This window comes from Sorex fumeus, unplaced genomic scaffold, assembly GCF_029834395.1.
Source record: "Sorex fumeus unplaced genomic scaffold, SorFum_2.1 ptg000122l, whole genome shotgun sequence".
Taxonomy (NCBI): Eukaryota; Metazoa; Chordata; class Mammalia; order Eulipotyphla; family Soricidae; genus Sorex; species Sorex fumeus.
The window spans coordinates 43917576-43944606 of NW_026606179.1; the positions used below are offsets into that span (position 1 = coordinate 43917576).

Sequence of the window (27031 nt, forward strand, 5' to 3'; positions counted from 1 at the left end):
GATAGGATCAGAAGTCAACCCACCTAGTCTCCTATGCTTTTTAAACTGATAGGCTCCTGCATCAGGGCAGCTAAAAGCATCTTCATCCCATCCCTCACTTATTCCTCAAAGTAACTCTTTTTTTTTGCACTGTGATGTAATGAAGCACTAGAAATGTTGTTTACCTATTGATAGGGAATATGGAGAGCCATTATTTCATTTGGAATGTTCTGTTTCTCTCTAAGCATTGACTAGCAAGAAACAATTTAAAACATGCTTTTATCTATGCCTTCAGAAGGCACCAGTGTTCAAAAGCATCGTGGCATTTGCCTCGAATGTACTGGAACTCATCCAGATCCCAACACCACTTATGGTCTCTCAGTACTGCCAGAGATTACTTCTGTGCACAGAGCCAGGCTTAGCTGTTGAGCACTGCCAGGTGTGGCCCAAACCCTTTTGTCTGAAGGAAAGAAACACTGTCTTCTCTCCAGGACAGTCCTTCCTCAAGCTCAATATTCTATCAGGTTAGATGACTTTACAATCTATTAGTATAGACTGATAAAAGGATGGACTTGGAGAGTATCATACTGAGTGAAATGAGTGAGGAGAGGGACAGATATAGAATGTCTGCACTTATTTGTGGGATATAAAAAAAGTACAAAACTAATATCCAAAGCCAGGGAAAATGGGCAGGAGGACTGGCCCATGGTTGGGAATTGCCACAAGGGTAGGGGATGGAGGGTAGTTAAGATAGAGGAGGGTCCATCATCACAATACTAGTTGGAAATGCTCACTCTGAACAAGAACTGAGTGTCGAAAGTAGGTAAAGGGATACACATGATAACCTTTCAGCATCTATAATGCAAACCATAGTGCCTAAAATAAGAGAGGGAGAAAAAAAAGAGAGAAAGGAGATATGCCTGCCACAGAGGCAGGTAGTGGTGCGAATTGACTTGAAGGGATGAGAGGGAAACAAGGGACACTGGTGATAGGAAATTATACTGATGGAGGGATGGGTGTTGGAATATTGTGTGACTGAAAAGCAATCATGAACAGCTTTATAATGCTCTATCTTGCAGTGATTCAATAAAAAATAAAATAAAAATGCCCAGCAACAGTAACCAGAAAGAGCTGAACTAATGACAAAAGACCAAGATGTGTCCAGCTTAAAATAGTAACAGTGACCATAATAATTAGACTTTGCTACATATACTAAATGAGTATATTTATTGCATGCGGAATCTCTGGAGAAAAAAAATAAAACGTCTAGAACCAATTCCCTATGTAAGGAAACTGAGGTTTAGTACTAATAAAAGACAGCTGGGGGTAAGAGTGATAGTATAATGGATAGGGCATTTGCCTTTCACACAGCCGACCTGGGTTTGATCCCTGTCATCCCATATGGTCCCCAGGAATAATTCCTGAGTGCAGAGTGAGGAAAATCCCTGAGTATCACCAGGTGAAACCCCAAAAGCTCCCCCTTTGCCCGAAAAAAGAAAAGATAGCATCCGAGATCACAAGCTGCAGCATATGGGTGTTGAATTGGAAACCCAGAGTTACACAACTTTAGAGTAGGATTTCCTACCCACATTACACCTGGCTACAATTCTTTCATGACTGTCATTTATGCATGCATTTTACAGTGCCAGGGGTCAAACTCAGGGCCTCACACAATCAAAGAATGTACTCTATCATATTGCAGGCCTGATGCGACTCCTTTAAAAAGAAACAAGTGGGATTAGGGAAAGATTAGTGTCATGTTGGAGGCCCAAAGTTTGATCCCTGGCACCTAATGGTACACCTAGTGATCCCACCACTGGATCCAAAACCACATTGCTTCACTGGGTCTTGGAATCAAACTGTGTCAGACTGCCTGGTCCAATATCACAAAAAGAGACCTCAGGGAACAGGCCCTCATAGTATTTTTTAATTTTAAAAAGAAAAAGAATTAAACAAATTAAGGCATAAGAGCTGGAGAATTAGCTCAATGGGCTAGGTGCACGCTTTGGGGGGTGTGGGGGAACAGGGACCCCCATTCACTGCTGGTGGGCATCTCCAGACGTTTAGGAAGGCAATATAAACACTACTCATAAAATTAAGAATTGAGCTGCAGACCAGGTCCTCCAGGACCAGCCACCACCATGCTGAGACCACTCTCTGCACACATGAAGGTACTGGCAGAGGGACAAAGCCACGCGGGCTCCGGGGCCGAGATCTCCAAGCCTACTCGGATTGGAGTAGAGCATCCTCCATCCAGATCCTCCAAATTCCAGTAGGCGGGGGTCACACCTACCACCTGGCCCCTGGCGCCGTGTAATCCCATCAACAGCCAAGACTCAGAGACTATAAAATCCAGCTCCTGGACGAGACCAGTGCAGTCTCCTGCCCCTGCGCCTGGCTGTTCCTCGCCGGGGTCCCTTGGAGGGGAATGGGTTGAGCTTTCCTCCCCGCCCCGACCAGGGCTCCGGCAGCCGAAGACCTCTGGGACCAGCCACCACCATGCTGAGACCACTCTCCGCACACATGAAGGTACTGGCAGAGGGAAAAAGCATTCGCGGCCGCGCGACATCTTATCAGGACATCTTTTTATGACATCTTATTATCTCATTTCTACTTTGGACAAACTTGGAGGCTATCGAATGTAGCCTGCCCACAGGGCAGAGTCTGGCAAACTCCCCGTGGCGTACCAAATATGCCAAATACCAGTGGAGTCAGACAGACCCAAGAATGATGGGTCTCATTCTCCTAAAGAGCCTTGAATATAATCTCAGGGCTAGGATGAAAGAGACGTTACTGGGGCCTGCTCGAGGCAATCGACAAATAACAGGATGATGAATGAATGAATGAATGAGCTGCAGAATAATTTTTGAGGTTAGAAGAAAACTCAGTGATCTAGCACTTGCCTACCATGTATGAGGCCCTAGATTCAATCCATAGCACCATTGACAAATCCAAACTGTTTTTATGACTTAAGAGATGTTCAGCTTACAAAGATACTATCAGACTGCAACTTGTTTTTATTTTTTATTTTTGTAAATTGAGATCTGTACCTTGAGTAATAAACTAAGGAAAGATTAGTCCTTTCAAAAGAAGGAAGCTCAAATGGAAATTTTTCGTCTAAATCCTATTTTATTAAAGTTCCATGGCATACAAAGCTATTCATAGTTGGCTTGTAGACATGCAATGTCCCTTCCACTAGTGTCAACTTTCTTCCCACCAGTCAAATGGGAATTATGCTAACTGGCTGCATTAATCCTTAGTTTTCAGAGAATGGAGAACAAAACCTTAACCTCTTATTTGATGGTCTAGAAAAGTTTTTCTTGTGCAGACACTTTTATAAAATCTCAAAGAAAAATCTCACACCGTGCTGGGTTTACAGAGGGGGAGAACCAAGGGATTTTGTTTCGTAAAATTTCTTCGAAGTCTCGGATTCCAAAGTAGACGTCCTTTCTTCAGCTACCTCAAAAGTTTTCTCAGGAGAGCTGAGGCTGGAGCCAGACTCTCCCTTCCCTATCACATCTCTGCAAGCAGTTCCCAGGCACACTGGTTCCCTTTGTAAATGTGACAAAGCTCCCCTACCAGGCCATCAGATGAAATTATTTCTCAGGGTTTCCATGTCAAATCATAGAATTATTTCACTTTCCCCCTGGCCCCTGCCCCCACCAATCCAAATCTACTATTTCAATTGAAATATTCAATTTCCTAACCTTGCCTTAAGAAATCTTTTCAGAAAAGAGCTCTACAATATTCTTGCATTTCTGGTTTCAAAGGCCTGTGCTGTGCAGAATTTACGTCTTTGGGGGTTAGGCTGTGTGAAAGAACACAATCACAGATAATGTGGAGTCAGACAGACCCAAGATAATGCAAGCATTTGAAGGCCTATTAAATAATATCTCTTAGGAGCTGGAGCAATCCTAAAACAGATAAGATACTTGCTTTCACATAACTGATGCAGATTTGATCCCTGGTCTCCCAAGACCTGCCAGAAATAATCCCTGATCTCAGAAGCAAAAGTAAACCCTGAGAAATGCCAGTTGTGGCCAATAATAGTAATAATAATAATAACAATAGTAATAATAATATCTCAAAGGGTGACTATTATTTATCTAAGTACTCAGTCCAAATTTTTCAGGAGGAAGGTGAGTAGTAAAGTCGCCCCTGGATTGAAATAAGACTGCTTATACTATGGGATCAGAGACTGTACAGTAAAGTCATCTCCTGTCCTTCCCTGCCTCTCCACAAGTTCAAGGCAAGATTTAGGAAGCCACATTTTAAGAGGGCTGCTCAATCGTGCAATCAGTAACGTCAATAGTGATGTCAAAATGCTCCCTCAATAAGAGGGTGCACCCTAGGGAGACTTTGCTGAGGTCACAAAGACTGTGGGCAAGCAGGCAGTCTTCACCAAAGACAATGGACACAGTATGAGAAAGCCTGGTTTCTCAGTGACATAAGATCAGCACAGTTATCCTCAGCAGCTTTGGGGTCTGTTGGAATGAACAAAATGGAATGATCAAAGAAAGATTTAAGAGCAAATGATGTGTAAAAAATAAAATCATTTCTGTACTCTCTTGGGTATATCCATATGCAAAGAAACAAGGAAGTGCCATATTACGTAGTGGAAGAAGGGGACGGAATAGGCAGAAAGAAGCACAGATTTGGAAGAAAGGTAGCCCTGCATTTCAGTCCCAATTCTCCATGTAAGACAGAAACATTGTCCACACTGGGACAGAAAAAAAGAAAACTGTTTATCATTTAAAAGTGTGGTGATGTTCTCATTCCTTCTCATAGCATTCATTTAAGTGAAGGCTAAAGTTTTTTTTTTAATCCTGGAAGCACTAGGGACAAAGTATTGAGATCAGAGAGATGCATGTGGGCTCTCAAGTGTGTGCCTTGCAAGCAGCCAAACCCTGGTTCAATCCCTGGCATCATTTGAGTCTCCGTGGACCACTCAGAGCGACCCTTAGCACAAAACAGACTCCTCGGTAGCTGAGCACCCGATACCCTAAACTCAGGAGTATCACCCAATGCACCCAAGCCCCATGAAAATAACAAAGGGTTAGCATCCTTGATTCGAGTTGGAAATAGCCTTTATTTTTTGTCTGGTAAACTTTTTCGTTAGTTTTTTTGGTAGGGCTAAAGATTCAACCCAGGGCCTCATATATGCTCTACTCATATCATGTTCATGATCAAGTGCTCTACTTCTGAATTAAATCCCTGCTATGCCATCTCTAGTCTTTCTTAAGTCACTAAAATTCATCTTCAAATATAGGTATGGAAAGCAGCCAAAATAGAAATGCTTGACCATTTTAGACTGCTTGAAATTTGTTGTAAAAAAATATTTTCTTACCAAGCATACTAAATTCTGTTAAAATGAGTTTTTTTCTTCCAATACCTTTCAAAAGCCCAATGTGTAATTTTAGAGAACTTTAGAGATGAAAATCACCCAAAAGCTTCCCCCTATTCTATTCCCACTTCCCCACATATTTAGTAAACTAGTCATGATCTGTCGACAGGAACTCTATGATGACTCATGTTAAAACTCATTAGTAATTATTTTCCATCTCCAATTTGGGGTAAAATTATTTAGTTTCTACCACCAATTCCTAGAAATTGTCTAACTTGAAAAGACAACATGGTGTCCTGGGAACTATTTTAAGAGAAATCATTGTTTGTCACTCATTTTTTTTAATCTGTTCACTCAAATGGCTCTGACTTCATGCCTAGGCTTGCCAGCCCTGACTGTTTAGCAGGTGTCATGAGTCAAAATCAAAATGCATTTCTGCTCAAAAGGAGCAGCTTCATAAGATCAGAAATGCCATGGACATGTTTACTTATGCACATCTGTCCAGGGGCTGAAAGAAATTAGTCTTGGCTGAAGGAAAAAACACTCGAAGGACTGAAAACCCTCTCCCTAGTCCCAGCAAATCCCCTGGGACTTTTCTCAGCGAATTCTCCCCTGTCCTAGTTCTTTCCTATCGAATCCTGTGTTCCCATGAAAGCATCTCACATTCCCTCTTTTCTTCCTGAATCTCCCAGTCCTTTCATGCTGCCATTTATCACTTGGCTTTAATTCAGGATTTCTGCCTTCCTATTTGCTACTTGGCTCACTTTTTGTGTCTCGTTGACCTTCTTATTATATCTCAGTCCGTGGATGTGTGCTTTTGTACTAGGAAGTGTTTCTGTTTTTCTGTTTATCGTTTGCCCTTTCAGCTACAGCCTCCGTCTTTCCTCAAACTTGCAGGGTGGAGAAAAAAAAATCTGGGAAACTTGAAATGTATTCCCCATATTCTTGTTAGGATGCAGAATTTTATTTCAGCAATAGGAAAAAAAAACTAAAGACCTTTATGGTTTGAGTATAATGACAGGAAAAGTAGAGAAGATGTAAGAAATAGTGGCTGTGATCAATAGGACCAGGCTTTGCGAATGTCTAATGATTTCTGAAAACACCACACAGGCTGATTATAAATGTTCCTGCAAAGCCCAGGACATAATCAGAGGATGAGCTCTGCCAAAGCTATACTGCTCTGAAAGAAAAATAACAGGACACACACACACACACATACACACACACTTTCTCTCACACAGTCACACATTCATGCATGCATATAGTAGGTATGTATGACAAAAGGCAAGCTGCAATGAGAAATTCATTATATAATTTTTTTTAGTTCCCAGAAGCACATAAAGGAAAAAAATCAAAGCAAAGCAAACTTGACTATAAATAACTCTGCCACATTCTAAATAAAGCCTTTGAGTGTCGAGGGACTCTGATTGCTTCGAGGAGTTACAGGATTTGGTCATTTTTAATAGCCATGTTTGCTCTTTCACCAAATTACTTTTCCTCTGAGAATCCACTAAAGGCATCAGGGGATCTTTCTCATTGGCCACCATACACCCGTAGCAAAGGACATGAAGAGATCTGTCTGGGAAAAGGTCACCATGATAAGGGCCAGATACAAAGAGATAAGAACAGAGAAGCACAAATTCATTTGGAAAAAGACTTTGGGAGTTGCAAAGAGTCACTGCAACAAGCTAAGTAAATTATAGATCCCACCTCTGGAGCGTCTGTAATACTGTCCACCAGCTCAGTTTCCGAGTGTGCAGGGAACTGTTACTAAATTATTCAGCATTAACACAATTAGTTCAAGCAACTGGAGGGTACAAGCTTTTTGTCTTCTTTTAGGTTCTGTCTTTGTGTGGAGGATTTTCTTTTTCATTCCATGCAACCATTCCACTCTTCTTTCTGCTGTTCTAGGGAATTCTCTAGTTTAATACTGCAGCGTGGATTGGTCAAGAGTACTTCCTGACTCAGACAAAAGTTATAACTCTTTTATTCTAGTCACTCAACCAATACAATTGGCTTCAATCCAAACACCTTGATATTTTATCTGCAAAATAGAGAGAGCAGCATCTGTGAATATAGTGAAAGCACCGAGAAAAATGGCGGAGATGTTCAATAGAAAATATTCTCAGCTCAACCCACTTTAATCCCCAATACTATATGGACCCATAAGCACCACTGGGAATGACCCTTGAGCACAGAACCAGCAGTAGTCCCTAAGGATCACTGAATATGGTCCAAACACACACACACACACACACACACACACTTACACCAATCACATACACACACACACACACACTTACACCAATCACACACACACACACACACACACACATGCGCATGCACACTCCCCTGGGGTCAGAGAGATGGGTTAGAGGGTTAGAGTGCATGCTTGTCATTTAATAGGCTCTAAACTCGATCCCTAAAGCTGAATGCCCCACTCTTCATCACTAGTAGCACTGGTGTAGCCCTGAGCATCCCTGGTAATGGCCCATGGGTCTCAGGGGTACTGCTTGGTAGCCCTCTTGGAAAAAAAAATAAACATCTCCTCCTACTATCTTCTTTCACACTACTATTTTCTTTATGATCACTGTCACTATCACTGCCCTCTCATTGTTCATCAATTTGCTAAAGTGGGCCCAGTAACATCTCCATTGTAAGACTTACTACTGTGTTTGGCGTATCGAATACGTCACGGGTAGCTTGTTAGGCTTTGCCGTGTGGGCGAGATACTCTCAGTAGCTTGCCGGGCTCTCTGAGAGGGGCAAAGGAATTGAACCTGGGTCGACCAGATGGGCTGCATGCAACGCAAATGCCTTACCCACTGTGCTATCGCTTCAGCCCTTTATGATCATCGATTTCACCAATTTGCTCGAGCGGGCCCAGTATCGTCTCCATTGTGAGACTTCTTGTTACTGTGTTTGGCACATTGAATACTCTGGGTAGCTTGCCAGGCTCTCCAAGAGGGGTGGAGGAATTGTACCTGGCTCGGCCGGGCTGGCTGCACGTTTTATGATCATAATCATTTTAAATGTGTATTTTAGGGCCAGAGTGATAGTTTAGCGGGTAATGCTTGCACACAGCCAATGAGGGCTTGATTCCCGGCATTCCTTATGCTCCCCCAAGCACCTCCAGGGAATGATTTCTGAATACAGAGCTAGGAGTAACTCTTGAGCATCACTAGATGTGACCTAAAAAAAGCATAAATAATGTGTTTTTTAAAAAGAGAAAGTAAATTAGAAAAAAAAAAAGCTACTGTGCTAGCTCCTGTATTTGGGAAACAACCTGCAAATCACTCTGTACATGGAACCAGCCCTGCCCTGGCCATACATATTTCTCCATAGAGGAAATAAAACAGCCACCACAGACATAAGCCCCAAGGACATCCTCCTTCTCTCAAGGGATTTATATTCACCTTTGTCTCTAACTAGCAAAGCATACAGAGATGCATGGCAAAAAAATGGGTGTACGATTGCTCCTTGAGCCCTTCACCTTTATTTAGAATCTAGCAGGATTATTTATAGTGGGGGTTACGGACACTCACCCTAGTGCAATAAAAATAAAACCACATTTCGTGCCCCCAAAATATAGATGCTGCTCCCTGGAAGCCTTGCTGATAACATAGTCAAGGAACACACATTTCATACATATTTATATTATGTGTCCTTAGAATAAAGCTAGAGAAAAGAAAATATTAAGAATGTTATAAGGAAAATGCATTTACTGTACTCTACTGTATTTGGTGATACCTCAGTTGCCACAGTCTGTTTAGAACAATTGCGTATAAGCAGATAAAGGCAGTTCCCACCTGTGTTCTTCAGTAACCACTAGGATAGGCAAGGCTAAGGGACAGCATTTCCTAATGTCTATTCAACTCTTTTTACATTTGCATTGTAAGACCCAGTCCTTGGATTCACTCCAATGAGCCTCATTTTTTCCCCTCTGCATACTGGGGGAGCAGCTTTGCTCACTCAGCAACTCCTAGAGAAAATCAACGTCATGGCTGCAGGAACATACTTGGAGGTCACCATGCCCATGTTTACTTTACCTCCTGGATTTTTCACTTATTCATTATTGATGTTAGTTGTAGCTCTGAAACCATTCTTCTTTCTCCTGATCTGGCACTGGGGACAAGAGTACCTGCTTCCCGGATGAGAAACAACTGCAAAAGTGTCGCTCAAAAAGCAAATGATAGATGGGACCAGAGAGATAGTACAGTGGATAAAGCATTTGCCTTGCACATGCCAACCTGAGTTCAAATCCCAGCACCGCAGGTATTAACACGAGCCCCACTAGAATGATCCCTGAGCACAGAACAGGGAGTAAGTCCTGAGCACAGCTGGGTGTGGTCCCCAAGTATGCCCCCCAAAAGTAAACAGTAGGTATTGCCTGCTTATCCGAGTGACTTAACTCCTCTTTTTCTCCCCCCCCCCCCCCCACTTTAAATGTCTCTGAGTGATGCCAATAATTTTATGATCTCCACCATAGCTTCACAGAAAGAAAAAGAACAAGAAACCTGTGGAGAAGTTGGCTTTTTTTTTAGGACTAGAAATAGAAATATGCATCTAGGGTTTTATTCCCTGATGTTTTCCCCAATATTCCTCAGCCCTTCTGATCAGACTCATTTGGATTCCGAGGTTGTCTGCCATGGCAGCCCGGTGACATTTGATACTCTGCAGATTTCAGAACACATCTGCCACGCCGTGGCAAACACATGCAGGAAGAAAGCAGTGCATGAATCTGAGCAAGGAACGGGTCCTGTTAACTAACCAAGCCTGGGGGTCTATAGACCTCTGCCTCCACCATCCCTTGCAATGTGGCAAGGGACCATCTGCAAAGTGATGTCTGCAGTTTGTGGTGCTCACAGCCGACCTCCTGGGCTTCAAATGAAATAAGCAGCAGCTTCTTCCCCAAATCTTGCCTGAGGCTCTTCCAAACATCCATCATCTTGCCATCTTGACCCTTTCTTTAATTGAATGTTATTCAAAATGCAACTGGGCTGGACACAGATTGCAAAAAAGCACGGTTTGAACTATCCTGGGACTGAGTAATACATTTTTTTAAGTGTGTACGTGTATGGACTGGAGCGATACCACAGCGGGTAGGGCATTTGCCTTGCATGTGGCTGACCTGGGGTTCGATTTCTCCATCCCTCTTGGAGAGCCCGGCAACCTACCAAGAATATCCCGCCCCGCACGGCAGAGCCTGGCCCCGCACAGCAGAGCCTGGCAAGCAACCCGTGGTGTATTCCATATACCAAAAACAGTAACAAGTGTCACAATGGAGACGTTACTGGTGCCCGCTCAATGGGAGGACAGTGCTACAGTGCTATAGTGTACAATGTATGTATATGTATTATATATATATGTATTAATGTATATGTAGCACTGTAGCATTGTCCTCCCATTGTTCATCAATTTGCTCAAGCGGGCCCAGTAACATCTCCATTGCGAGACTTGTTGTTACTGTGTTTGGCATATCGAATACGTCATGGGTAGTTTGCCAGGCTTTGTCATGCAGATGAGATACTCTCGGTAGCTTGCCGGACTCTCCGAGATGGGTGCAGGAATCCAACCTGGCTCAGCAGGGCTAACGGCATGCAAGGCAAACACACCCTACCCCTGTGCTATCATATGTATGTATATATGTTTATATATACACATATATATATGCAAACACATAGACATATATAATATATATATATTTGAGTACTTGAATGTGTAATAAAATTACCTAGTGATAGCACAACGGTAGGGCATTTGCCTTGCACACAGCCAACATGGCCGACCCGAGTTCGATTCCTCCGCCCCTCTCGGAGAGCCAGGCAAGCTACCGAGAGTATCTCGCCCTCACGGCAGAGCCTGGCAAGCCACCTGTGATGTATTCAATATGCCAGACACAGTAACAACAAAGTCTCCAATGGAGACGTTACTGGGCCCGCTCGAGCAAATCGATGATCAACGGGAGGGCCTTTACTTTACTTTACTAACAGTAGGATTAAAATGCAGATTAAAATTCATAAGTCAGGGAATACAGGTAGTAAATAAAATCTACATTTCCATGTCAGTTCCAGGTGAGGCTACAGCTGCTGCTGTTGCTGGTCAGTCTCTCAACCCTCAGTTCCATAATAAATATGTAGCAGACTCTATTTCTATCAGATACAACACTGAAAAAGATGTCTGTGGGCCAGAGCAATAGTCCAGTGGGAAGGGAATTTGCCTTGCACATGCCCACTCTGGGTTGATCCCCATGAATCCCATATGGTCCCCCAAGCACCACTAAGAGTGATTCATGAGAGCAGAGTCAGAAATAACCCCTTGAGCATCACCAGGTGTGACCCAAAAAGCAAAAAAACGAAAAAGATGTCTAAGTATTGAAATAGGAATGTGAGGAAGCCAGGGCTGATGAGAAAATATGCCCTAATCTTAAGTCAATATTAATATCTTTGCTCACACAACTGTCCTCATAATTTTTTTTAAATATTCAAAGACTTAGCAAGGCACAGGAGCATGCACGATCAAATTATGTGTTAGTGTGTATGTGAATGTGAGCACATGTGTGAGTGTGTGCGCAACTAACTTAATAAGGTTAGGTTGTGTTAGGTTAACTTTAAGAAATAAGAGACAGATGGAAAATGCTGAAATATTAAAGAAACTCGTATCTTCAACCTGAATATTCTGGCCAAATGCATAAAGGTAAATGTGTTATTTTTTCTTTTTAAATAATATAACTTTTAAAATAAATTTTTCAAGTTACTTCTATTTATTGAAAGGTTACTGGCAACACTGTGCTAATTATACAAACTGAAAATTGCAAAGACACTTTCCATTTTGAGGCCAAATATATCATCTCCATTCTGGTTAATATTTGGTCTATGCTATAGTAATAGAAGTTGTTTAACATCCATTTAGCAGTCCGGCAGGCTGTGACTGCTCTTTTTTTTACACTTTCATAAAAATGATTAAATATTTGTAGCACTTTAATTCATTAATTGATGAGATTGGTCTCGCAAGTACTTAACACAGGTGTAGTATTTTTTTAAGTAAAGAAAATAAATTCTATTTACCAATTAGCTTTCCTATTAAGTAATGATCACCAAGATTTTGCTCTGAATAATGAAATTGATTTTAAGAGAACTGAACAATGTCATATTTCTCTCATTTTGTAAAGAGCTATAATGTAACAATAGCATTTCCTAGAAAATAAAATGCAGAAAATTGATATATAATGAAAAAAAAATGATAACCCAGTCTTACATATTGGAAAACTATTTGAATATGTTTCTTTAAAGATTTTCCCTTCTTTGATTTCTGATATGATAATTAATGCGAATCAATGCTGGGGATTAATTTTTAATTTGAGTTAAATGAATATAATTTATTCATTAGCTATAATCAAACATTTGGGTGTTTTTTTTTATTAACCTATGCTTTTTTCAGTTGGGGAAATCTTTACATCCAAAACAGTAGGTAACCACTGTAGGTCTGATTAGGATTCTCCCTACGTGAATTTTTAACATCAAGACTATTGACTTAAAGGGAGGGGGAAGAGCAACTGAAAATAGCAGAATGCTGAGATGGATGAGCAGAGACAGTACCCAGGGGCTCATTATTTGTTAATGTTTGAATATACACTCTTCATGCATATACACATCTAACTAGACACCTACCAGGTACGCTGTTCATGTCATGCATGTATTGGCAAGTAATTCCTTGGTTCCTCATGTTTCTGGGCTTGGGGGTTCCACTTCTGGTGGAACCTGGGAAACCATGCAATGCAAGGGCCATGGGACTCAGCTCTCCCACATGGAGCATGCACCCAGCCCTTCGAGCTACCTCTTCTGCCCCACACATATATTTTTCACTTGTATTCTATGTACGCATGGCAGAGACTGGCAAGTTACCCATGGCATATTGGATATGCCATAAACAGTAACAATAAGAGGTCTCATTCCCCTGACACTGAGAGAGCCTCCAATATGGCAGTTGTTGGGAAAGACGAGTAAGGAGAGGCTGCTAAATTCTCAGGGCTGAGATGAATGGAGACATTACTGGTGCCTGCTCGAGTAAATTGATGAACAACGGGATGATAATGACAGTGATTCTATACACATTTTGTACCTCATTTCTGATATTAATTCTTTTCAAATCATGTCACCTTGTCACAAGGATCTTAATGTTTTTAATTCTTACTATTGTGTTGGGCAAAATTGCAATGACCCCCTTTCTACTCGAGGACATTTGTGTTTACCCAAATCTTTGTGAGCTCTGGCTTCATCCTTGTGCTAGCAACCAATATTCTCTGCTTACTCTTTCTTTTCCACATTGTGACCATTTCTTCAAAATATAGGCCTCCATAACCTTTTTTTTCTTACTCATCGACATATGATGATGACTTCTTTCTTTCAAAAGGTTAAAAGAGTGGTGGAGAATGGGCACTGGTGAAGGGATGGGTACTTGATCATTATATAACTGAAATCCAAGTACAAAAATTTGTAAGTCTACAACTATACCTCATGGTGTTTCACAAATAAAAATTTTTTTAAAAATTTAAGAAAAGGTTAATAGGAAACAACCAGCCTCAATGTAAGTCTCAATGCAACAATCTTAGAAAAGCTGACAATAAATACAAGACTTCCTATAAGAGTCTGAATTTACTGTCCAGAGTATCTACAGCGATATCTAAAGGCATTTACTGATTAGCTACAGCTTTCACCTGTTCCTTAGGTAAGTCATAAGGATAACCTGGGGCTACAAACAAAAATGGATCAGGAGACAACTTGAACTTTACTGATGCACAAACCCAGCAAACAGAACTGATATGTACACTGGTGCATAGGTGCGTTTGTACATCTACATGGACATGTGTGTACATATGTGTTTAGATTTCTGCTAATTTACATGGCTAACACTATTCCATTTATTTATATCCACCACCCAAGAGAGCCAGCAGCTCTGGGACGTCTGTTATTTCTAAGTTGGGACATCAGGCAAGAGACAGACAATTCTCATTGTTTGGCCAGATTGTGATGCGTGATGCTGACTTGCATGGCTGCCAAATGACGGGTGCACGAGGCTCAGTCTGAAAAGGCAGAAGTTTCACTGAACTGACAGTATATTGTTCTCACAAGGCCGAAGAGACAATTTGGCTGTAGCCGCGAAGCGCGGTGCTCTTAACATGCAAGCGGCCAGCAAAAATAATGGCATGTCAAGTGCAATTTTCTCACCGGCCGCTGACACCGTAAACTGTAATATAGAATAATTATCCGGCATCCCGTGTCCTTCATACTAAGCACCACCCAGACGAGTTCCAAGTTACAGAGAAGAGGGAAGGTTAGAAGGTCAAATTTAAAGAGAGAAAATGAGTCAGTGCCTTGGAGGGAGAGAATTATAAATAGATGTGGCATCACCGACAAGAGAGTTAGATCCAAATAAGGAAAGGCTCAGAAAGGTAGGAGGGAGCCAGAGAGGAAGGAGTGCAGGGGAGTTTATGTAAGATTGAGGACTGGGAAACGAGCTCTGACCACCACCTGGAGAGCAAACGGTTTCCCCCAAAATACAGCAACATGAGAAGCACAAAACAAGAAACTAAAAGAACTCAAAATCAATAGATGTTACACACTTTTTTTTTTAAAATCCTGCGTTCTTTTCCTGTTCCATTGGGTTTTGTACCTTACATACAATTCTGTAATTCACTATCCAATTACAAGTAAGGAAACCGCTGCTGGAGAGAAGCCGAGTGACTTTCACCAGCAGCTGCTTTGCAGCAACTGTGGAAATGAATGATGCAGATCTCCATATGAGCCCAACTTCAAATCCTGATACAGAAGTTTCCACCACACTCGAATTCCCAGGCCTTCGGTCAGATCTTTAAACAGTGCCTCCATCAAGTATATATATTCTCCACAGGAAATATTCTTTCCCCCCTCCACCCCTGCCACCATATCTCTACTCATAGACCATTTTCTCCAGGATGAAGGCATGGAAGTGGCCAGCCTCCTCTGGTTCTGCTTTCCCAGAATCACATTCCTTCATCGGAGTGTGTATCTCCATTTCAATATTTTTGCAGGGGACAACTAGAGGAACTAGGGGTAACTTCCCGCTTAGTGCTCTAGGGCTCCTCCAGTGGTCCTTGGAGGACCAGAGAGTATGATGGATCAAACCCAGGCCTTCTGCATGCCAAACACATGTTCCAGCCCATTGAAATATTTCCCGCACTTCCATTCTTATTTTTTTAATTGGAGTAACCCCCTGCTGTGCTCAGAAAGTCTAGGGCCACTCTCAGTAATGCCAGGCTAGTTCATGGAGAGAGAAAATGACAGCATGTGGTACAACCCAGCATGCAGCAGGATCGAACTCAGGGCCTTTCACATGCAAGGCATGTACTCTACCACTTGTATTATCCACAATGCTCTATACTTCCATTTTATCATGACAAATACTTAGATGTTTAATTTTAAGGTCTCTCGCACGCACTTTACTAGCTGCAATGTTCTATGATAGTGAGCAGGGATCTGAGAATCCACTGGTAACAATGCTGAGCAGATAGTAGATGCTCAGTAAACTTTTGTGGCTGATTTGAGCAATCACCCTATTTCACAGTGAAGAGTCCTCATGATATCCAGACTGCATGTTAAGGCAGTCAACGTCATTTGATCACAAAGACAACACCACTGGTCTTGGTTACAAGTTCAACCACCATGGGATTTCTCTCTCTCTTAACTAAGACCAGAACACAGAAGCATAGAGGCTGAAGGTTTCCATGCACCAGTTTTGTTCTCTACCAGATTTGCAGAGAAAATCCACATTGGAGGTCCAAGGGACACAGAATGCTCAATATTTCCATTTGAGGATGAGCTGTGGTAGGAGTGGAGTTTAATGGGGCAGTTTGTTTTTTTAGAAATTGAGAATGAAGATTTTGGGTCTCATTTGTGCTATAAGCAAACAGTAGAGGATTCCTGCCCTCCACTGCTTTCTGCCACTGCTTAGGTGAACTGTGTTCCTGTGTGGGTCCTGCAGTCTCCTCTGAGAGCTGCTTTAGCAAGTTAGATGATCCACTATCACTGTCTCAGAACAGAACACTTTTGGTCAAAATGCAGAAATCATGTGAGACTACCTTGCTGGCCTACAAGCTCCATAAATGCCATTTGTTTAAAATTTGACTGGGTTCATATCACTTTTATCATTATTTACACAAATTAAGTCATTTATTCACTGTCACTGTCCTCCCGTTGTTCATCAGTTTGCTTGAGCGAACCCCGTAGCGCCTCCGTTTTTTTTTTTTTTGAGACTTGCTACTGTGTTTGGTATATTGAATATATAATATATATACTGAATATTGAATACGTCGCAGGTATCTTGCCAGGCTTTGCCACGTGAGTGAGATACTCTCGGTAGCTTGCCGGGCTCTCCGAGAGAGGTGGAGGAATCGGCTCAGCTGGGCTGACTGTGTACAAGGCAAATGCCCAACCGCTGTGCTATCGCTTCATTTACTCATGGAATATATTTCCCGTTTTCTATTTGTGCCCATTTGTTGAGCAGTGTTCTAGGTGCTGGGGACTTACCATGAAGAATGAGAGGAATGAAAGGACAGAGTCATTTGTAGAATTTTAGAAGGTGAAAAATAATATACTATATAATGGGAGTTAGATAATGATCATTAGGAAGGAGAAAAAGTAAAGCATTGTCAAAGGGTTTAAAAAATTAGAGAAGAGATAGTTATGTTTCAGGCAGAATGGGCAAGGGAGAAATCCCTAAGAATATAACTTCCACGTTTATTTTAATTTAACAGGATATACAAAGACTTATATTTGTCCTGACCAAAGATACCTTCATTCATTTTACTCCGTGTCACAGATGTATAAGCTCATCTACCCAGTTGCCAACTTCCTTTTGTACCACATTACATGGGTAAGTGAAGATCACTGAAATTTCACCTCTACCCAAACGGCCCTCCTTTGAGCATATAAGAGTCATGTGTTCCCCTAATGACTTAAGTATATGCTTGTTTATCGCTCCAATCATAAACACACACACACACACACACACACACACACACACACACCATTTTAATCATAAACACAAAGAATAATCTCATGACTGCAATTACTCTGTGTCAGTCATTATACATATACCATTTTATTTATTTTTATATATCCTCTTTCAGGGAAGTTCTCTCACATATGCTCAGGGATTCCTTGTCCCCTTCAGATGACACTTGGACAACCAGTCCAGACAGTTTAATGCTAAGCCCCAAGTGAAGCTGCTCAAATCTTGAGGTTCAGGGAACCACTTTGGCTGTGCTCAGGGGTCCATATGGTACTGGGGTCTGAACGTTGCATACTCCTGATCACTGAGCTATCTTTAGGATCTATTAACCATATGCTATTATTTGTCCTATTAGCATAATTCTTGAAAAACATTAGTTCTTTCCCAGGTTAATACCAAAAAAAGTGCTAAAGTCGATAGGCAAACACAAACACCTACAGAATACACCGCCACAGCTTAGTTCTTTCTCTGCATCCAGCCATCCAGCTGCATATCAATGGAGCAAAAACAGACCACAGATGATGCATGGGCATACACAAAGCTCTAAGGAGTCAATCACTCAAAAATGGCTCTGCCCCGGAGTTTGAACTCAATCTGCCAGACCCAATGCCCCCACTGGGCTCACTTGCAGGAGGGCTGTTTAAAGAACAGGCATGCTTCTAAGTAACTCACACTTCTCAGCCAGTTCCTGGGGAGAAGCTCAGCGACGAAATGGTTTAAAGTCGGATACGGAAGAGCATGCACAGAGATAAAACATTGTAAAGCACCAGTGGGTACCCCGATACGGATCATCCCCACACTCAGTCTGACTCATAATCTGAAGCCGTCACCTGAAATGTATTTTTGGCTTCACTACAACCCAAAAGTTTCAAAGCCTAAGCTGTCATAATTCAGGAGCAATTTTCTCTAAGGGGAAATATGTATGATTGGAAATAGTGTAGGAAAGCTCTTCCGAACCTAAGATTAACTTTGACTTAACAATGGTTGAGGAGAGAAAACAAGGAAAGATCTGATTCATAATAACAGCTCTCAAGTTTGGGGAACATTTTGGTCATTTCAAAGCCCTAGCATCCATTGTCAGTATTTTTGTCACTCAAAGAAGCAGGGATTTATGCAATTAAATTGCCAAAGGATGCGGAATGCTTGTTTGTCTCTATAGTATTTGGGGGGTGGCTCCCAAATAGTACTTAGGAAGCCCAGGACTTGTGTGGTAATTCTAGGCAAGCTGAGTCAGTGATTTGTTGCAATAACTAGGAAAGTAGTGCAGCTCAAGTCCTGTGTCAGGGATTACCAGAACCACCAGTGATGCTTCTAGGACTGTATCCAGTGATGCTCATGATGCTCAAGGGACTATTAGTGCTGAGGATTAAAAAGGAGTTGGAACATTTGAGGCAAGTGCTTTAACTCCTGTACTATCTCTCCATCCCTTCTCCATATTCTTCACTTAAAGGCTGGGAAGGGATTAGATGTTGGAGTCTATGAGTGCAAAACAAACACCAACTTAAGTTATTTTTCTATGCATAACAAAACAGAATGTTCTAAACCTACCATATTTGGCTATTTATATCATAGAACCATCCAAATGGCATACCTTCATAAGGAAGTTAAAGAAAAATGGAAGAAAGTATCCATCAACTCTCTATGCCTCAATATAGATGCAATATTGCATATAGTATGAAAACAACTTGTCTGAAAACTAGTTGCAGAAGTTCTAAATATCTATAAGGTAGGAATTCAAGTGCTTATTATATTCAGTATGTCTAAAATGCAAAGGACAGTTTAAACACATTAGTAATCCCTTAGTTACTAAGATGTAATAGGATACAGTGGGTAAAATTACTTAGGAATCCTCAACTTGATTCAAATGCAAATCATTTGATAGCTCTGCGAAGTCAGTTTGCTTTATTAATCCATTTTCTCAGTTTCTAAGTTTGCCAAAAAGAGATAATGCTGGTCAAGAAAGACCTATTCCCCCCCCACCAAAAAAAAAGAAAAAAAGAAGAAAGAAAGGCCTATTCCAAACCCAGCAGGACAGATGTGCTTCGGAATTTCATGTTTTCACATTTAGAAACATATTAAAATATATAAACTCTATAGTCAGTAACACCTTCAGCGGAGACTGGGGTAGCATCCCGTAATCAAACACATTAACATTTCTGCTGGGAAATACATGAACAGTCACAGTAATGGCAAGCATTATGACTATAAATAGCCTCAAGACAGTTCTGCCACCTGAGTTTGCATCAAACACAGAAAAAATATCTCAGAAATTTTTGTATTTTGGACTTGAGAAAAATGAAGATATAGATCTTTTCATAGAGAGATATGATTGCAACTGTGTCTATGTATGTCTGTACACATATGTATGTGGCAGTTGACAACACACACACACACACACTCAGAAAGGCTGAGAAAGGACTATTGTGAGACTCAAATAGAATTATCCCTCAATCTGCTTTTCTAATAATGTTCCACACAGAATAAGTACTCAACATTGGCCACAATAAATTCCTTAAAGCCAGAGATCATCGTTTTACTCACTGGCATGCCTCTCATGTGCCTACACAAGTGTCTTGCATCTAGAAAAACTCAATAAATAGTCTTTGAATGATTCATGATATCTCCTCGTCCAGGCTTTCTTAGTCCAAGTAGAACTGTATGAAAAGAGAGAGCGCAATCCTCAGGGAGGCTCAATTTGCTTTGCAAGATAATGAGGTAGAAGCAAGAAAGCTATCAAAAGTTCCCAGTGAAACACAAAGAGTTAACTAAAGTCCCCAAGATCAATATTTAATTCCCTTCCTATTTTTCTTTTAAATCACTGCATTTGTGAAATGAATAATATTGGCCTGGTTCACTTCTGAATTTAACGTATCAGGACAATCAGCCCTTAGCAAGCTCAATAATTGAAATTCTACCGATAATGACAGTGCACATCAAAATTAACAAAGTTTATGAACAGTTCTGAGGAATAAACACAGAGTCTCTGCAATAATGCAGGTATGATTTCTGAAGAGGAGGCGACACTGAGCCACACAAGGAATGGTTTGTCTAAACTGACAATGACAAAAAAATATATAAATTTACACTACTGAATCCACCATACATATACACAACGCACATTCAGTAAATGCATCCATAGGAGCTTAAAAATGCACACGTACACACAGAGATGCTTAAATAAAAGTTTTGGTTCTATACATTTTATTTCATTTCAATATGAACTAATTTCCTTTTGAGAAGCTCACTGAACCACATTGTAAACACTGCTTCTATACACTCCAAGAACTTCCCTTTGGGACCAGGATGACAGCTCAAATGACTGGGCACACGCTTTGCATGTGTTTGACCCAGACTTCGCTCCCCATCAGGTGTAGCATCATTTCCCAAGCACCACTAGGTGCAGTCTTGAAGGTCCCTGGTACCATAGTGCTCAAGCAGAATCACATTGCCAGGTCCATGCACTGAAAGGTTAGACCTAAATCCCTTCTATCACTGGGAGTGGAGTTCCAGGTTGCTGGAATACTTGGAAGCACTCAAAGAATGATGTACCAAAAAAAAAAATCTTTTCCTCTCTTGATCTTAGAATAATTATAAAAACCACAGAAAGTGGAAGAAAATTCTATGTAATTGGGAGATACATGAAGTTGGCCTCAAAATAAAATGACAGAAAGTAACGTTTTAGGAAATAAGAGAACGAAAATTCACACTGAGCAAAACTGCATTCCTCTTCCCAGAACTATAAATTAGAGAAAAATATTGGCACACAGATTTCTTGTATGAACTGAAAAAGAAAAACTTATTTGTATCTTTATTACTCAGGAATGTTATTATATATTTGACAGGCTGGAAGATGTGGGGGAGAGATGAGTTTCACTTAGAACACTTTCTCGGCCCTTAAAACTGTTACCCTGAAATTATTAATTCCCCTAAAGAAACCATTAGGTAAACCGAGTCACCATTTGGAGTGAAGTGCTTACAACTAAGTGTTACAACAAGTAACAAGTCTGATGTCAAGTCTGATGTCAAAAATTTGAAATGAACAGAGACTGAAATCAGGGTCTTTAAAACAAAGCTTACCCGGCCAACAAGAATTGGTTCTGGTCCAGAAAACTCTTCCAGGACAAACATTTGATTCCAAACCCAGCCTCTTTTGGAGCGGTTTAAAATTCGCTGTTCTTCACTTAGCCTGTTTAGTTCCAAAGGGGATCCACTCATTAAAACTTGAGACTGATTCATCGGAGCCGTGTAAATGCAAGGGGGCAGAGTAATCCATAATATTATTAATGGAGTCCAGAGATCCAGGAGCATTTCCGCTAGCCGTTCTGGCATGGTCCCACCAGTTAAGCAAATCACCACGAAAATGAGACAATTATTTTTTTTGCCTCCGGTCTGCAGTCATCCAATTCATCATGCAGCGCCGAGCATTTACTTACAGCTCTGCCACGTGTTTATAGCACAGGAAACAGACATTTCTAAGCCGTTTTGCTAAGACCACGATCCATTGGCTTTTCTTTTCATTGAAATTTCCTGCAAAAGCACAGAGGAAGAGAAATGAAGGTCCATGGCAACAAGTTTTAAAACAAAGACACTCCTTATCGAAAGCACTGAGAGGAACCATCAGTATTTCCTAAGTCAAGTTGAGAGAGTGTGTCTCAGGAACTAGGAGTAGACGAACAGGTCAGTTCTATTTTAAAGTTTGTTTATATTGACCACGTTTGTATCTGTGCTCATTATCAAAAATGACTTCAATAATGGGAATTTTTCTCCTGTTTCTCTACTTCCCTCTGTTTCTTTCATTCTTTTTTCTTGCCTGCCTTCCTTCTTTCACCTTCCTTCTCAATCCCTCAATTATCTTTTTGGAGGGAGTAGGTAGGGGTACACCCAGCTGTGTTCAGAACTTAACTCTTGGTGCTGTGCTGAGGGACCACATCTGGCCTGGTCAGTGGGCCATATAGGATGCTGAGGATGGAACCAGGAGTGGCTGCATACAAGGCAAGTATTTTAACCCTGAAATATCCCTCAGGCCTTCATTCCCTCTAGTCTTACATTCATTTTTGTTTTAGTATATGCTATGTAGTTCTTTTGCACTCTTCTACAGTCTGCAAGTCGTTCTTTTCACCCTCCCTCCCTCCCTTCCTTCCTTCCTTCCTTCCTTCCTTCCTTCCTTCCTTCCTTCCTTCTCAGGTCCCCACTTTAAAAATGAGTTCTAGTTCACTTTTTGCTGAACGATATGAAATTAGCCCTTAGTGGTAAAGATTTTTTTAAAAAATTTTTACACATGGGAATGAGAAGGGAAACTCCCCCAATTTTTACAGTCTTGGCTGCCACAACCTATCAGAAAGGATCGCCCAATTTAGGGAGCAAAATGCAGTTCTCTGCTCAGATGCTAGTAATGACTGAATAAAATTAGAAAGTTCCCAGAGAGAAATTTCGTAATGTCCAGCGTGTATGCTATAATCAGGACAGTGCCAGGGCTCCCATTCTAAACGCAGAGTTGAACAGGAGATTTAAATTATGAAAAGCTCCTTTGGGAATAAAACAGGGTAAAAATACAATTTTCAACTGTGGAGATTCAGAGAGGAATGGGGGGGGGGGTGAAGAAAAAGGAAAAAAAAAGAAAAAGAAAAACCCCTATTACCTGAGGTGTCAAATACATTTTTTTGCTTACCTTTAGCGTGGCAAAATGTATTTCTTCCCTCTCAAAAAAAATTATTTTTAAAATAAATAATGCTCACCACAGACCCCAAAGAGAAGCCTTGCTGAATTAGATTAAATGGAAAAATAATTCCACAGGACACCACAGGGAGAAGGTTGGCTCAGTGAATTCATAACGGGATAGAGAACTTTCCCCCTCTAAATCCCTGGGTCTGCTCCGGCTCAGAATGGGAAAGCAAGACAGTCATTAAGGTTGGCTGCATTGAGTAGGAGACCTCTGTGAATGCAGCCAGGAGCAGAAGAGGGGCAGAGCTCAGCAAGGCTGCAGTCACGGGCAGCATCTGATCAAACCAGAGAGCAGTGGCATCACCCCACCTGCCATTCTGTGTCTGGACTTGGCTCAATCATCCCAACTCTGTGGCTTGAAAGTGACCCCACTGCAGAGCTCGCCCAGAGGAATCAGGGCAAGCAACATCTGTTCTGGAAACTGACAGGTCACGGGTTGTTAAGAGGGAACCGACTCAAAGAAGAATCCAGCATCAGGTTCCAGCATAGCAACCCAGGTAGGACAATTAGGCTTTCCTTTGGAGCATAGGCAAATTTGGAAGGTGGATGAGAAATCCACCCTGGATGCCTACATTCATCTCATCCTGAAGTACCACCCTAGTTATTTGCTCCAAGAGCCTCGAGGGCAAAACCCTCAGCATACCAGGTTCTTTAGGTAGAGAATGGCAGGAAGGCTGCTGAAAATAGAGAATGGCTCATGGTGGAGAGACTCCCCAGGCAGGATGAACCTGCATTTGAATCCCAGCTCACAACTGCATTCACCAGGGAGGTCCTTGAGTTCCCTGATTTTTGCATTTCTTGCCTGCAGAATTGAAAAGAAAACAATCACTGCTCTTTGGAGGGGAGGAGGCAGTTCAGAGAAAGGCACAGTGGAACTGCAGTGTCACTGGACTGTAGTGCTTGCAGATATCCAGACCCTGACTCTGAGGATGGTTGAAGATGGTCCCTACCCTTGACCTTGGGAGGCCAAAAAAAAAAAAAAACCCCGTAGTGAGCAGAGCGAAACTGTATGACACAGCAGCAGGCACAGAGCCTCTCTGGGAAAAGATACTGTTGGTGAGTGACACAACACAAAGCCATTCAAACACAATCCTTTAAGGTAGGATAAGGGGGATACTGGTGAAAAAAGGCTGGAGCCAATGACAAGGGTATCTGAATCTTCTTTATTTGGTCTTGGAGACACACCTATAGTTTAGGGAACTGTGCAGAAATAGAGATGGAGCCTCAGACTCTGGAATTCCAAACACATGCTTCAGCCCACTGAGTCATCCCCCAGCTCTTTCTTGTCATGGGATCTAGCGCAAACACCTGTCAGGACAAACGGATTGATTCTCCTTAAGAAGAGTCTGATCCCCTAAAACCAGACCCAAAAACACAAAGGTCACCTACTCTACTTGCCACTGGCCCAAGTTCTAGGGCAAGGGAACCCTGAGACCTTTCTGAGAGTTTCCTCTGGCATCAGACTGTCTGTGGGTCTCATTCCTGGCTAGAGAACAGCATTTAGCAGTCAAACCACAGGGCGTCTATCAGCAGCAAGTATAATATAACCTACTGACAGGTTGATCTTAAGGATTAAAAGAGAGACTCTTGGTAAAAGAAAACAAACAAAACAGGAAAAGATAGAGTATACCCTTATGGTTCTTTCATTTATTATTTTTTTGTGGGAAGGCATGTGGGGTTTGGGGTGATTATCCAGAGGTGCTCAGGTTCTATTCCTGCTCTGAGCTCTTGAGTGGCCCTGGAGAGATGCTGACTAAAGGTGGAGACTATACGCCATGCCAGGGATTCAAACCAGGGAAAACATGCAAGGTAAATTTTTTCCCTCTTATACGATCTCTCTGACATCAATCATTTTAATTTTTATTTTGTTTTATTTTTGAGCTATAGCACAGTGGTAAGGCATTTGCCTTGAACACAGTCAGCCTGGCAGAGCTGGGTTCGATTCCTCTGCCCCTCTTGGAGAGCCCGGCAAGCTACCAAGAGTATCTCGCCCCCACGGCAGAGCCTGGCAAGCTACCCGTGACGTATTCAATATGCCAAACACAATAATAAGTCTCAAAAAATGTAGACATTACTGGGCACGCTTGAGCAAATCGATGAACACGGGAGGACAGTGACAGGGACAGTGACAGTTCAGTTGTGCTCAGGGCTTAGTCCTGGCTCTGTGTTCAGGGATCACACCTGACAGTAGTCCCTCCTCAGTGCTGAGACTCAAACCCGGATCAACAACATGAAAAACAAGCACCTCCGCCCCTGCACTATCTCTCTGACCTCTATACTGTTATTTTTCAGTGTTGTCACATGTTCACAAGTATATTCTAGTTTGAATGCTTCTGGGAGAAGGACTGTAATTCCAGTTCAATCTCTAATGACCGCTCCCTTGATGGAGACCATCAACTAGCCCTGAGGATAGAATGTGAGATTACCTCAGCTCAACCTGAATTTGCCAGAATCAGAAAAACAGTGATAATAGACCCTGAGACAATTTTATTCAATGACATAGCTTCATTAGTGATAATGAATGGATTAATAAATAAAGGAATATCTGCATAGCCCAAAATAGTATTCATTAACATAATAGCTTACAGTTAGATAAAGCTTACTAATGCTTTGCACTGTTTTCTTCAAAACTAAGGCACAGAAGAATGGCTTCTTCAAGGAACACTGCTGATATGATGCATGCCACTATTTGACTCAAAGTAATCTAACTCCCAAATCCTCCCTCTTAGTACAACACCCCCTTCCATGATATAAACACTAGGTGAGATGGAGGTGTCAGGTATTGTGGATAGAAAGTCAAAGAGGGCAAAACTTGTATCTGCAGAAAGCAGAGGGTCTAGAGGACAAAGACTAAGACAAAGACACATACAATATTTACTGAAATTTGCTCCTAAACGGGTGGGGAAATATGAAGTGAAGCCAGTCATCTTGATATCACTACAAAAGGCTTCCTGCAGGAAGTGTCACCTATTGTTGGCACTGGTTTGCTTTGTTTGATTTTGGTTTTGGTTTCTGGAGGACCCCTGCTGGTGTTCAGGGCTTACTCCTGGCCTTGCAATCAGGTATCACTCCCAGTGTGCTCACGGGGACTACCTGGGATACTGGGAATCCAACCCAAGTCAGCCTCATGCAAGGAATGCACCTTACCTGCCATATTATCTCTCCAGGCCCAGGAACTGATCTAAATGTTTAGAGGGACTTCCCTAACTGGAGAAGGAATAGGTGTGAGAGGACACGGAACTCAAACCATGTATGCAAATAAGATACCAACTAATCCAGACTTGCTGAAGCATTCAGCACCTGTAGTCATTTCAAATCATTTCTTACTACATAAGTGAATATATGATCATGGCCTCTTAGTGTTAAACCCCTAAGTCCATCCTGATAATGAGCTTTACAGAGTACATGACAAATAGTATGCTCTTGTCTCCACTACTACTTTGCAGAGAGGAGGTTTGATTTCTCAAAAGGTTAAGGAAAAGATTGACATTGTCATTCATGCCAAAAGTATAGGAGACTGGTGAATACTATTCAGACCAACTCCTGAATTTTCAGAGAAAGGACATTTGGTCAATGAAATAAGGAGATATGACCTCAACTCCATGAACACTGGGTGAGATGGAGGTGTCAGGTATTGTGGATAGAATCCATCATTAACATTAACACCTCCTTGAAGAGAGCACAGAACATCTGAAACACATGTAAAATCCAACCTCCGATCTTGCAAAATTGTAATTTTATATTTTGTTGAAAGTTTAGATTTATTTAAACATAGAAAGTCAGTATCACTTAGCACAGAAAGAGTCACAGTGATCACTCAGAAAAATGAATAACATTTAAATCTCAAAACAACTGCTGAGACAGCTTGGGGTCTGGGAAGTATTGCATGTCTGAGAACCCAGTTGGATTCCTGAGCATACCTGACCTCAAGGCATTTCTA

The 27031-nt window shown here is 41.6% G+C and overlaps 1 protein-coding gene across 6 annotated transcripts in view; it reads right to left on the bottom strand.

The window, feature by feature from the left end:
* CDH8 (cadherin 8) overlaps positions 1-27031 on the bottom strand; it is a 431289-nt gene that overhangs the window by 393234 nt on the left and 11024 nt on the right. For all 6 annotated transcript variants that reach the window (XM_056135708.1, XM_056135711.1, XM_056135709.1 and 3 more), the window contains one exon: positions 21448-21897. In XM_056135708.1, the coding sequence (XP_055991683.1) occupies positions 21448-21699 (252 nt within the window). In that variant the 5' untranslated portion in view covers positions 21700-21897. The remainder of the gene's footprint in view (positions 1-21447; positions 21898-27031) is intronic.